The sequence below is a fragment of the Mauremys mutica genome, chromosome 3 (assembly GCF_020497125.1).
Source record: "Mauremys mutica isolate MM-2020 ecotype Southern chromosome 3, ASM2049712v1, whole genome shotgun sequence".
Taxonomy (NCBI): domain Eukaryota; kingdom Metazoa; phylum Chordata; order Testudines; family Geoemydidae; genus Mauremys; species Mauremys mutica.
The window spans coordinates 23,612,020-23,625,789 of NC_059074.1; the positions used below are offsets into that span (position 1 = coordinate 23,612,020).

The following is a 13,770-nucleotide window of genomic DNA, read 5'->3' on the forward strand; positions in this document are numbered from 1 at the left end:
TCCATGCTGATGATGGATTCTGCTTGATAACGATCCAAAGCAGTGTGGACTGACACAAGTTCATTTTCATCATCTGAGTCAGATGCCACCAGCAGAAGGTTGATTTTCTTTTTTGGTGGTTTGGGTTCTGTAGTTTCCACATCAGAGTGTTGCTCTTTTAAGGCTTCTAAAAGCAGGCTCCAAACCTTGTTCCTCTCAGATTTTGGACAGCAGTTTAGATACTTAAACCTTGGGTTGAGCGCTGTAGCTATTTTTAGAAATCTCGCATCGGTACCTTCTTTATGTTTTGTCAAATCTGCTGTGAAAGTGTTCTTAAAATGAACATGTGCTGGGTCATCATCCGAGACTGCTATAACATAAGAATGGCGATACTGGGTCAGACCAAAGGTCCGTCTAGTCCAGTATCCTGTCTATCGCCAGTGGCCAATGCCAGGTGCCCCAGAGGGAGTGAACCTAACACGGATGGGCAACCTATGGCACGCGTGCCTAAGACAGCACGTGAGCCGATTTTTAATGGCACGCTGCTGCCTGCCGGGACTCCATTAAAAATCCTGCCCAGCCCACTCTTCTCCGCCCTCCGCTGCCCCTCCACCCCCCCTCCCCCACGAGGGCAAAAGCTTGGTCCTGCCGGCTCCCCTGCCTCTTCCTGCAGTGTGCTGGGTTCCTGCCCCTCCTCTGCCTCTCCATCCCTCCCTCTCTGCTGGCCGATTAGCTGATGGTCCTTGCAAGGGAGGGGGTCGGGAAGAGTCAGCGTGCTCACTACTCCTGGCGGAGACAGAGAAGAAGCGGGGGCATGGCCTTAGGGGTGGGGGAGTGGAATAGGGGCATATCCCCTCCAGCCCCCTGCCCTGACCCCCTCTCACATACCCCCCCCCAGCCCTCTGCGCTGAGCCCCGCAGCCCTGCACACACCCCCTGCCCTGAGCCCTGTACCCCCCTCATACACACCCAGCCCTCTGCTTGACTCCTTCACCCTCCCCACAACCCCAGCCCTGACTCTGGCACCCCCACACATACCCAGCCCCCCCCCCCCGACACCTGCACCCACATCCCCACCCCACCCTGAGCACCAAATGGGAGCTCCTGCACGCCCCCCCTCCCCACACACATTCCCACCTGCACCCCTCACACCAAATGGGAGCTGCCCAGGTAAGTGCCCCACACCCAAACCTGCCCCAACCCTAAGCCCCTTTCCTCATTCTAGCTCCTGGCCAGACCCTTCACCCCCCATCCCTGTGCTCAGTGCACTCCCACCCTCAGCTCAGTGCAGAGAGAGGCAGAGAATGGGCCAGAACCAGGGAGAAGGTAGGTACCCACTGTATGTTGGCAAGGCTGGGACCCCAGACCAGCAGCAGGCTGAGCAGGCCGGCGGCGTAAGATCAACATTCTAATTTAATTTTAAATGAAGTTTCTTAAACATTTTGAAAACCTTGTTTATTTTACAATACAACAATAATTTAGTGGTATAATAGACTTATAGAGAGAGCGACCTTCTAAAAAACATTAAAATGTATTACGGGCACGTGAAACCTTAAATTAAAGTGAATAAATGAAGACTCGGCATACCACTTCTGAAAGGTTGCCAACCCCTGACCTAACAGGTAATGATCAAGTGATCTCTCTCCTGCCATCCAGCTCCACTCTCTGAAAAACAGAGGCTAGGGATTCCATTCCTTACCCATTCTGGCTAATAGCCATTAATGGACTTAACCTCCATGAATTTATCCAGTTCTCTTTTAAACCTATAGTCCTAGTCTTCATAACCTCCTCAGGCAAGGAGTTCCATAAGTTGACTGTGCGCTGTGTGAATAACTTCCTTTTATTTGTTTTAAACCTGCTGCCCATTAATTTCATTTGGTGACCCCTAGTTCTCATGGGAACAAGTAAATAACTTTTACTTTCTCCACATCACTCATGATTTTATACACCTCTATCATATCCCCCCTTAGTCTCCTCTTTTCCAGGCTGATAAGTCCTAGCCTCTTTAATCTCTTCTCATATGGGACCTGTTCCAAACCCCTAATCATTTTAGTTGCCCGTCTCTGAACCTTTTCTAATGCCAGTATATCTTTTTTGAGATGAGGAGACCACATCTGTACGCAATATTCAAGATGTGGGCGTACCATAGTTTTATATAAGGGCAATAATATATTCTCAGTCTTATTCTCTATCCCCTTTTTAATGATTCCTAACATCATGTTTGCTTTTTTGACCGCCTCTGTACACTGCATGGACATCTTCAGAGAACTATCCACGATGACTCCAAGATCTTTTTCCTGACTCGTTGTAGCTAAATTAGCCCCCATCATGTTGTACGTATAGTTGGGGTTATTTTTTCCAATGTGCATTACTTTACATTTTATCCACATTACATTTTATGAATTATAATGAATTTCATGAATTATAATAACGTGAAATATATGCAGACTGCGGGTAAAACAGAGCAGGGGACGTACAATTCTCCCCCCCAGGAGTGCAGTCACAAATTCAATTGATGCATTATAATTTTTTTAATGAACATCGTCAGCGTGGAAGTATGTCCTCTGGAAATGGTGGCCGAAGTATGATGGGGCATATGAATTTTTAGCATATCTGGCACGTAAATACCTTGCAGTGCTGGCTACAACAGTGCCATGTGAACGCCTGTTCTCACTTTCAGGTGACAGTGTAAATACGAAGCAGACAGCGGTATCTCCCATAAATGTAAACAAACTTGTTTGTCTTAGCGATTGGCAGAATAACAAGTAGGACTGAGTGGACTTATAGACTCTAAAGTTTTACGAGGGCAGTTATGTAAATAAAAAAAATCTGCATTTTTAAGTTTCTCTTTCTGGATAAAGAGATTGCATTCAGTACTTGTATGAGGTGAATTGAAAAATATTTCTTTTGTTTATCATTTTTACAGTATATATATTTGTAATAAAAATAATATAAGTGAGCACAGTGCACTTTGTATTCTGTGTTGTAATTTAAATCAATTGAAAATGTAGAAAAACATCCAAAAGTATTTAATAAATTTCAATTGGTATTCTATTGTTGTAAGTTCGATTAATCGTGATTAATTTTTTTGAGTTAATTGCGTGAGTTAACTGCGATTGACAGCCCTAAATCCTAATATATCTTTTTTGAGATTGGACAACCAGAACTGCATGCAGTATTCAAGATAGGGGCATACCATAGATTTATATAGAAAATACCATAATGCCACTGTCTTGTTATCTATCCTTTTCCTAATGATTCCTAATATTCTGTTGGTTGACTACCATTGCAAAATGAGCAGATGAGTACACCATGTCTCCAAGATCTTTCTTGAGTGGTAGCAGCTAACTTAGAGCCCATCATTTTGTACATATAGCTGGGATTATGTCTTCCTGTGTGCATTACTGTGCTTTTATCAACATTGAATTTCATGTGCTATTTTCTTGCCTGCTCACCTGCTTTTCTGAGATCTTTGTAACTCTTTGCAGTCAGCTTTGAACTTAACTATGTTGAGTAATACTGAATTGTCTGCAAACTTTGCCATCTCACTTTTCACCCCTTTTTCCAGATCATTTATGAATATGTTGAACAGGACTGGTCCTAATACAGATCCTTGGGGGACTGCGCTATTTACCTTTCTCCACTGTGAAAACTAACCGTTTATTCCTACGCTTTGTTTCCTATATTTTAACCAGTTACTGATCCATGAGAGGACCTTCTCTCTTATCCCATGATTGCTTACTGTGTTTAAGAGCCTTTAGTAAGGGACATGGCCAAAGGCTTTCTGAAAGTGCCAGTACATTATATCCACTGGGTCAACATTGTCCATATGTTTGTTGACCTCTTCAAAGAATTCTAATAGATGGATGAGGCATGATTTCCCTTTACAAAAGCCTTTCTCAACAAAATGTGTTTGATCTATGTGTCTGATAATTCTGTTCTTTACTGTAGTTTCAGCCAGTTTGCCTGGTACTGAAGTTAAGCTTACCGTCCTGTAATGCCAGGATCGCCTCTGGAGCTATTTTAAAATATCAGGATCATATTAGCTATCCTCCAGTCATCTGATACAGAGGTTGATTTAAATGATAGGTTACATACCACAGTTAGTAGTTCTGCAGTTTCATGTCTGAGTTCCTTTGAAACTGTTGGGTGAATATCATCTGGTCCTGGTGACTTATTACTGATAAATTAATCATTTTGTTCCAAAATCTCTTCTATTAACACCTCAGTCTGGGAAACAAGGTGGGTGAGATAAAATCTCTAATTGGGCCAAGTTCTGTTGCTGAGAGAGACAAACTTTCTATCCACACAGTGCACTTCTTCAGGTCTGCTTTCAAAAGATGATCCAGGGAGCTTAAATTCGTTATTAAAAAATCATGGTGTCTAGCAGAGTAATAAGTTTAAGCTCCCAGCCTTGTCTTTTGAAAGCAGACCTGAAGAAGAGCTCTGTGTGGCTCGAAAGCTTCTCTCTCACCAGCAGAAGTTAGACCAATAAAAGATACTATCTCACCCACCTTTGTCTCTCTAATGTTTTGGGACTGACAGTCACACGTATATTGCATACCTCAATCTGGAACAGTTTCTCAGATTTATCACCTAAAAGAATAACTCGCATGTGGGAATCTCTCTCTCATCTTCTGCAGTGAAGACCGATACAAAGAATTAATTTAGTTTCTTTGCAATGGTCTTGTCTTCTTTGAGTGCTCCCTTAGCATCTCCATCATCACTGATTGTTTCACAGGCTTCCAGCTTCTGATGTACTTACAAAAACTAACAGCAACATTTTTTTTTGTCTTTTGCTAGTTGCACTTCAAAATATTTTTGGCCTGCTTAATTGGGGCACCCCTGCGCTCCCTCTCCACCCAACATTTAGTTGGCTATATAGTACACAAGTTATGGACAGGTCATGGGTTGTGAATTTTTGTTTACTGCCCATGACCTGTCCATGACTTTTACTAAATATACTAGTGACTAAAACGTAGCCTTAATTATCATTGTTCCACCAGATTTATCTGATGCTTATTATATCAATAGCCTCATTTAATAGCAGGCACTCAAGTTCACCCATCTTAGCATTTAGACTTCTTGTATTTGCATATAAGCACTTATAAAATTTGTCAATATTTAGTTGTCTGCCCTCATGTGACCTAACTGAATGGGGTTAGGGCAGAGATTTTGTGGTTAGAAAAAATGAAAGTAATGATTTTTCTGCTACTTTGTCTTCACTTCAAAAAAAAAAAATCAAGAAGAGTACATGCAGTACTTGTTTTAATAGAGGTATAACTTGTGATCACATTGATTAAATGTGCAATAATGTATGTTGGATCTATCTGCTACAATTAAATCTTTGTTTGTTAATATAGCAGGGGTGTTCTCAGCAGGCTTGGCTCCAGCTGCTTTTGTGCCAAACCCGTACATTATCAGTGCTGCTCCTCCAGGTACTGACCCATATACTGCAGCAGGGTTAGCTGCAGCAGCAACACTAGCAGGTAACACATTTTTTTTCTCAATTTTTATTATAACTTACTGATTTTCTTTGAGAAAATTATTGGATTTGGAGATAAATCAATATTTGTAGTTCTGAAGATTTTTTCTATGAATAATTAAGAGGACATAATCCACTTAATAAACTGCCCTTCTTTCTGAATATTTTGTACTCTCAATTGTTGCAAATAATATCAAAGATTGCTCTGTCTAGAAGATTTTTTATTAATATTTTATCTGAAAATGATAGAAAAAGATTAAATATTGTTCCTTTTTTTAAAATGGAAAAACTGAGATCCCATAGCTGTTAAGTGTATTTCCAAGGTGACTCAACAGGTCATTGATGGAACTGAGATTAGAAAATCATGTTTTTTGAGTCTCTATCTAGTACCCTATCCAGTAGACAGTGTGTTCCCTGTTTGCATGGGTCTTTCACACAGCAACTGGAAGTGGAAAAAATACCTTTTAAATCGGAAGGAATGATGTAAAACCACAAATATTGCAGAGTACTCAGGGCAAATGTAGTATTTGGAACTGCTTCTGGCATTTTGGAAAGTGATTTAGATTTTAAGTTTGTTGTCTCCCAGTAATGGAGGTGGAAAGGAATGTAAAATATGCACACAATACATGAGAACTGTGGCATTTGATGAGCAAGGTGACTAGAAATGATGGTTAGACCCTTTCACTGCTAAGTTTTTTTTTTTTTTTTTTTAATATCGCAAGTAGACTGGAAATTTAGGGCTTAGAAAACTAAACCAGTATCTCAGCCCAGTTTGAAGGATGTGATCTAGCGTGTTTGTGTCAAAGGAAAATCTCAAGGCTGTATTTGCAGAAGAGAAAAGGGATACAGAATGAGGAAGTGGGGAATCAGGAGTGTTGAAGAAAAAAGGCCAAGAAAGTTGCTGTGGGAAGCTCTTTGGTTTAGGCAGGATAGGCTGGGTTTATCCTGTGGAATCTGACGTGATTTGTTAACGTGTGATAAAACTGACTGAGCGTGCTTTGACTACTGAATATTATGTAAGTGTTTCTAACTTTACAAGAGTCTACTAGAAAGGTATTTATTGTTAGGGTGTGAATCCTCTTGTGTCCCACTCCCAGAAATTGTTTGACCACGTACATGTATCTGTTTGGATTGTAGTGATCTTCATATACATTTACAACAGAACTCCTACTTAACAAACTAATTGGGGACTGAGGAGTTCATAAATGGAATGTTTCCTTTTGATCTGTTCAACACCAATAGACCAGGAACATGGGCACTTTAATTTTGGTGGTAGTAGCTTCAATTTGCAAAGTGATTCATCCAACTTTCACAAGCTTTATCAAAAATTCCTTCCAGTGGAAACAACCGAATTTGACCTCAAAATGAGTAATTTTTCTCAATCCCCATCCCTGCAGAGTAGGGTTATGCTTTGTAAATGGTTTATAACCAATTAATAGATGTTAAAAGCATGTTATAGATTAGAATAGAAAGTATGGGTTATAGATGATTAAGAGCACATCAGTAGACAGTGCTGTAGATGGCCATAAGCCATGATGGTAGTTCACCTGTTTTAGAGTTCATTCTAGAACAATTGATTAACAGATATTTTAATAAATGGTTAATCATTTCTTAACCTTTTATAAACTATTTTTAGAAGTAACTTCAATATAAAGTGTGTCCAGAAAGTAATTACTGCTATCCCTAATCAAGAGTTGAGTGTAAACTACCTTCTGGTAAAGCAGTTGAACAACTTTGAATTGTTATGAGAGTTATTAGTTATATGCGTAAAACTTGGACTCAGGGTTGACTGTCTAACTAAATGGTGGCATTCAAAGAACAGAAACAGTGATTTGATATTTTTCATATACCTAGTAGTTGCTGTTTTTCTAAGGATATCAGCCTTTATGTTCTTCTGTTATTGTTTCAAACCAGAAAAGGGGGGTTAAAATGAAGCTCATCAATTGAATCAAATGTATCTTTTAAAATAGATACAAATCTGGTTTTGCTAACATTTATTTAAGAGCACTTGACAATTATAATGCAAGTTCTCTTTGTAAAATTGAAAGTAGATTAATTTGTGTTGGGGATAATGATGTCTTCTGTGTGATGGTCATTCAAGCAATTAGCACAGTAGAATGAAAATCCCAATCAAGGTTTATAGGAGCTATTGCAATATGAATAATAATAATTTTGATGAACAACAGTAAACTGAAAAGAATGTGTTTTGTTAGGTCCGGCAGTGGTCCCTCCTCAGTATTATGGAGTTCCATGGGGGGTATATCCAGCCAATTTATTTCAGCAGCAAGCTACAGCTGCAAACACCACAGCAAATCAACAGGCAGCATCACAAGCACAAGGACAGCAACAGGTAGAGTACAATCTTCATGCAGAGGAACTGTATTTTTTAAAAACTAACATTTGTATAAGGTTTTCCACTTCAAAATATCAGTTTCAAAAGAAAATTCAGCTGGAATTGTAAACAAAAATTGCATGTCACTCTTCAGACTTTCTCTTGTGCTTTTCAACATTCTGTACACCAAAAGTTTTGGTTAGTATTTGACTAGTTCTCATTTCTTAAATTCATTAATATTACCAATTATATCAAAATCTTTTTAGCTTTACCTGCAGCATAATTAATCTTTATTTATGTTCTTATTTGGCTATTGTTGCAATCCTAATTAAAAAGACTATATTAAAAATTGCTGCTTTTGTCTGGGTTGCGATAACTTAATTGAAGATGGGTTGTAATGCTCAGGTCTAATCTACACTAAAAAAAGTTAGGTCGACCCAGCTATGTGTCTAAGGGATGTGAAAAATCCACACCCTGGGTGGCGTAATTAAGCCAACGTAACCCCAGTGTAGACAGCACTAGGTCAAAGGTACTGTCTGTAAGGGAGGTGGATTACTACCCTGACAAGAAAAACCCTCTTGTCAGCATAGGGAGGATCTGCACTGAAGCACTACAGTGGCATAGCAGCTGTGTTGCTGTAGTATTTCAAGTGTAGACAAGCCCTTTGTAACTAATGCTGCATGAATAATCTCACAAACATTCATATAAAGTTTAAAATGATTTTAACAGTCAACAGCAAGAAAAAAAAAGAGGATAAAGACTGCCACATCCTCTTGAAATTCTTTCTTACAGTGCTGCAGTTGTGCTGTAGTAGCGCTAGTAGTTTTCCACCTATTGGAACATAGTATATTGTTGGAGGGGTTCTCTCTAATTTTGAAAAATAATCAGTAGTTTTTCCATGTGCGTTGCTCTATAACAGAAAGATAATGTGCTCTGATGACGGGTCCTGCCATGGGTTATTTTTGCTTTGACAAATCAAGAAGAAACTATAGTACTAAAATATATCACTAAAATTAATCTCACCATTTTATTTATTGAAATGATATTTTTACTACTTTAATTCCATTCATCTTAAACTCTAGATTGCTTCATTTTTATAAGATTTGTTTTTATTAATGTTTTTTAAAATCCCATTCATGGTGTAAGGGCATTTGTGATGAAATGCTTGAAGCCATTACAAAAATGTTTCCTAAAGACAAAAATAAATCTTATATAGGATATATATCTGATAATAAAAAGTATCCTTTCCTCAAAACAACAAAACATTCAATGCCATCATTAATCAATATATAATTTACTAGGAATTTCTTTTATTGAATTTCCATTCTCTCAAATTCCAAAATAGCACCCTCACCTTAGAAGCCTATATAACTGGATCTTTTAAAGCAGTTGCTAGTCGTTACTTGTCATTGATGAACTGTGTTGATAGCTGAATAGCGTCTCTTCCTTGCAGAATTTTTTCTCACCTGTTGAATGAATATCTAATTCTGTGTTTCCCAAATAGTGGGTCCCAGGAAGGGTCTAGGTGGGTCACCAGTGATTTTCAGACACCTTAAGCCCCCTCACACCACCTTCCCCACTCTGGCATGTCTGCCATAAGTGCTCTACCTCTGCACACTCTCTTCCGCTAATCTGGGGCAGCAGCGCAGGGAACAGGTCCCAGGCAGTAGCAGCAGCATGGAGGAAGTGGCCAGAGCCAGCAAATGGACAGTCAGCAGCTTGTGGGAGAGGGGCTGGCTGGTGCTGCAGGGACAGGCAGGGCTTCAAGAGTGAGAGCAAAGGGGCTAGGGGGTAAGGGGGGGATTAGTCGAGCAGGGAGCTTGGGGACTGGGCTGGTGGGGGAGGGGAGTGGAGAAGAGGGGGATTAGGGGGTTGAAGGGCTGGGAGGGTAGGAGGGCCTCCCCAGTTAAAATGGTGCTCCACAGCCCTCTATGACAGCTTCTAGCATGCAGTGTGTGTGTCTGTGTGTGTGTGTAAATAAATTATATATATAAACAAATAAATGGCGGGTCCCCAAAAAAGTCAAAATGCAGTTGGTGGGTTGCCTAACTAAAAAGTTTGGGAACAACTGATTTAACCTATAAATAATTTTCATGCCAGATATTTGTGCAGGAATGCATAGGTGTAAGACTAGCTAAACTGCATTTTTCTTTCCAAATTTGTGTGTGGAAAAAGGACTGTTTGTCAAATAGGTGACAAGATATAAAACATATTTGTCATAACTGGGTAGAGGAGTTAAAAACCTGAAACAAAATCTAGTTCACTTATCAACCTCCAGAAGATTGGATAATGATAAGGGATATGTTTTGAGTGTTGGTGGCGGGGATAGGTTAGGTAAGTATTTACAAACTACAATTGGTAAATTTTCAAAGCATAAGATAAGTTCCTTCAAGTTATGGAATGTTCAGGAATAAAAATTTTCAATTGACGGAATGTGAGGGTAAAGAATTTTATTTATTTATTTTTAATATATTGTGTTTGTCAGGTAAGGATCGGTTTTCAGTTAATAAATTGGATTCTCAGATGTGTTTATAGATCAGCTTTTAGGAGGACTTTTTAAAATTTTACTTTCCTCTAGAATCATTACCATTTCTAAAATATACTCAATGTCTGTTGTGCTGGCTAGCAAAAAGACCCAAGGCAATCCTTGAACCTAGGTCTCTTGTGCTACAGTACTTTCAGCAGAGTAGTCTATACCTGTTACACTTTTACATGTTTATGTGCTTGAAATCATTAAAATGGGGTATTCAGAATATTAAATTCAGAGCTAAAAAGCATTAAATACACAAACCAGTTGTCCTAGACCTTTTATAGCATATAATTGATTTTGTACTCAGCTTTTAAGAAAATAGTATCATATTGGTCTTTTGTAGGTTCTGCGTGCTGGAGCAAGTCAGCGCCCTCTTACTCCCAATCAGGGTCAGCAAGGGCAACAGGCAGAGTCACTTGCAGCAGCTGCGGCCGCAAATCCAGCTTTGGCTTTTGGTCAGGGTCTTGCTACAGGCATGCCAGGTATATAATTGATGGATTAAGGAAATTAAAAATCAGTTTGAGCTGAAATATTGGTTTTATTAGAAATAAAGTTAACTATATATTAAAATCCTGTTATATTTGTAATAGGCTATTTGGCGTTCATCTCTGTACAACTTTATGATTGTTTAGTTTGGGTAAAATCTTGACACAGTTTTTCAAATACTAGAGGTCTTCTTTCAACTTGTTTTTAGCTGTTATATAATTTTTAAATATATTTGTCTTTCCAGTTAATGTATTTAGTTTTTAGTACATCTAAAAACTCTTATAAATGGATAATGCCCCATAGATATGCAGTTCCAAAGGAATTCTGTTATTAACCACTTTAAAACTCAGAATTGTCACTGCAGCTAATGCCAAAAGAATTATTTATTGTATAATAAATTTTATACTTGTACCACATAACTCTTAACAACACTGAAATGGAGAATTTAAAATGATAGAAGAAAAAAGGAAACTGCTTAATTACCTCTGAAAAGGATAATGGATTTGAAATAGATCTACTGCATTTTTTGGTACCTATGAGGCTTGCAAGAGAATTAAAACAAAGCTGCACATTCTAAACTTCTTTAGTCTCCAGAGCTTTAAACTCTCCGCGGGGAAATAATATATGCATCATAGCTTTTATTTAGAGAAAATGTTCATCCTAGTGCATTCTCATTATTTGTACCTGATGAAATGCACAATGCATTGCAGTAAAAGATCAAAACTGCTGTTGGACAGTTTGGGAACTTTGGTACAACTGCATGAGCCAAAACAACTTAACCATTCTCTTTGCCCTCATGTCAGTACAAACATGTTTGAGGTTTTTCCTTTTTTTTCTTCTTAGTTTAATTTTAGAAAGTGCTGTCATCTACCCTCAGTTGATGGAAGTAGCAAGTTCACTTCTGCTGCATGGTTTCTCTCTCATTTATCATTATTGGGGTGATGCCCCTCACCTGTGGAATTTGGAGGCTGCAGAACTAAGCCCCCTTTCAGCTCAGACCACCAGATATTTTTAACTCCAGCTGCCGAACAGGTTGTCCTTTCAGTTTCTCCTGGCCAGATTGCTTCATAACTTCAATTTGTTTATTTTCATGTAGTGGTGACTTCATTTCAGCTTCTAGCTGCTCTCTCCATCTCCTGAGGTAAGGAATCACTGGAGCACTGAGTCTCTAACCTTTGTGTTCTTCGATAGAACACCTCTCAATCAGGGTCCTGCTGCCCCTCATAACAGCAAGCGATGATGCCCTGCAAGCATTGAGCCAAGTTAGAAGTGCTATAAGCAGCTTTTCAGGAGCCTCAAAGGGCAGCTTGTGCCCTGCTGTCACAAGCCACTGACCCTTATGCTCTTCCAGGACGTGGGTGTTGAGAGGGACTGGCATGTAGGGCTTCGACCCCTGCCAGAAGCTGCTTCCCGACTGTGGGAGGTTCAAACAGGAGCATGTGAATCCCCACAGAGAGAACTCCTCACAGCCTGATCAGTTGTGAGCCTGGCAAACTCCAGAGACTTCGGGTTCCAAAAAACAAAAAATCATCCCCTTCTTAATATAACAAGTCACATTTTAGGTGGGATAAAAGTCAGGGTTTAAACCCCTTCTCCTTTGCCTTTCCATGCTGAGGAAGTCTTTGCTGGAGCTCTTGTCACAAAGTTGCATTTACAGTGCTGTGGAGAAGGCTAACTAGCGCCACCCTCGGCTTCGCTGCAGCATGCAGCCCGTCACTCCTTTTAAAGCTATGCCTCAACCACAAGTTTAATGAGAATTGCATCTTTCTGGTTTTTAGACAATAGACCCTCACTCTCTGACAGGGCATGGTGCTCAGGCAGGAAGGGGTCTCTCTTCCCCGCTCTATAGGCTGCCTCCACATTAAAGCATAAGCTGCACATCAAGCAGTCTGTGACCAGAACAGAGGTACATGAAGGTTACATTCCCCATGCAGCCACACCATCATGAACCTGGATTCTTCCCCCACTGTCAGACGTCACTTAGGGCACAAACAAGGCTTCACCGTTCCTGTCTGTGCTGGGCCACTGTCTAGATGTCCTCTATGTTGATAAGTCCCATAAGTTTCCCTCTCTGGGCCTGGTCTACACTGGGAAGCAATGTTCCCTTTAAACTGTGCGGCAGACCAATAGTCAATCAAGTGCCACGCACTTGGCACACTTGATTAGCAGAGCCATGTACATCCGGCGATGTGTTCAGGTGCCCCTCCCCCCGCTGCTGTGCAGAAGCATTGCTCCTGCCCTCTGCCTTGGAGCCCCTGGCCAGCTGATCCTGGGACCTGTCTTGTTGTGCAGAGCCGAGGGGGAAGGAGGGGTGCTGATGTCAGGGTATCGTCCCCCCTGCACAAGTACTCCATTTCCACAACACGAAGGAGGGGGGACAGGGCTGAGGAGCAGGATGGAGCTGCTGGCAGCTGTTGCGGTCTGAATGAGCCTTCTGGTGAGTGCCTCTCTGCTTCAAGAAGAAATGGCAGCACGAGGACGATTGTGAGGAGGACATGGACACATACGTTCCTGAAAGCACGGGATGTGGCAATTGGGACATCATGGTGGCAGTGGGGCTGGTTGATACAGTGGAATGCTGATTCTGGGCCTGGCAAACAAGCACAGACTGGTGGGACTGAATAGTGCTGCAGGTCTGGGATGATTCCCAGTGGTTGCAAAACTTTCGCATGCATGAGGCCACTTTCCTGGAACTCTGAGTTGCTTTCCCCCACCTTGAAGCGCAGGAATACCAAGATGAGAGCTGCCCTGACAGTTGAGAAGCGAGTGGCGATAGCCCTGTGGAAGCTTGCAACGCCTGATTGATTCCCAACTGACCGGCAGCAATTTGGAGTGGGCAAATCTACTGTGGGGACTGCTGTAATTCAAGTAGCCAATGCAATCACTGACATTCTGCTATCAGGGGTAGTGACTCTGAGAAATGTGCAGGTCATAGTGGATGGCTTTGCTGCAATGGATT

General features: G+C 40.7%; 1 protein-coding gene across 9 annotated transcripts in view; it reads left to right on the forward strand.

Annotated features, from left to right (window-relative positions):
* PUM2 (pumilio RNA binding family member 2) overlaps positions 1-13,770 on the forward strand; it is a 123,728-nt gene that overhangs the window by 66,352 nt on the left and 43,606 nt on the right. For 7 of the 9 annotated variants that reach the window (XM_045009701.1, XM_045009709.1, XM_045009704.1 and 4 more), the window contains 3 exons: positions 5,342-5,467; positions 7,677-7,813; positions 10,669-10,807. In XM_045009701.1, coding sequence (XP_044865636.1) covers positions 5,342-5,467; positions 7,677-7,813; positions 10,669-10,807 — 402 coding nt within the window. The remainder of the gene's footprint in view (positions 1-5,341; positions 5,468-7,676; positions 7,814-10,668; positions 10,808-13,770) is intronic. The other 2 variants (XM_045009702.1, XM_045009703.1) reach the window with 1 other exon arrangement.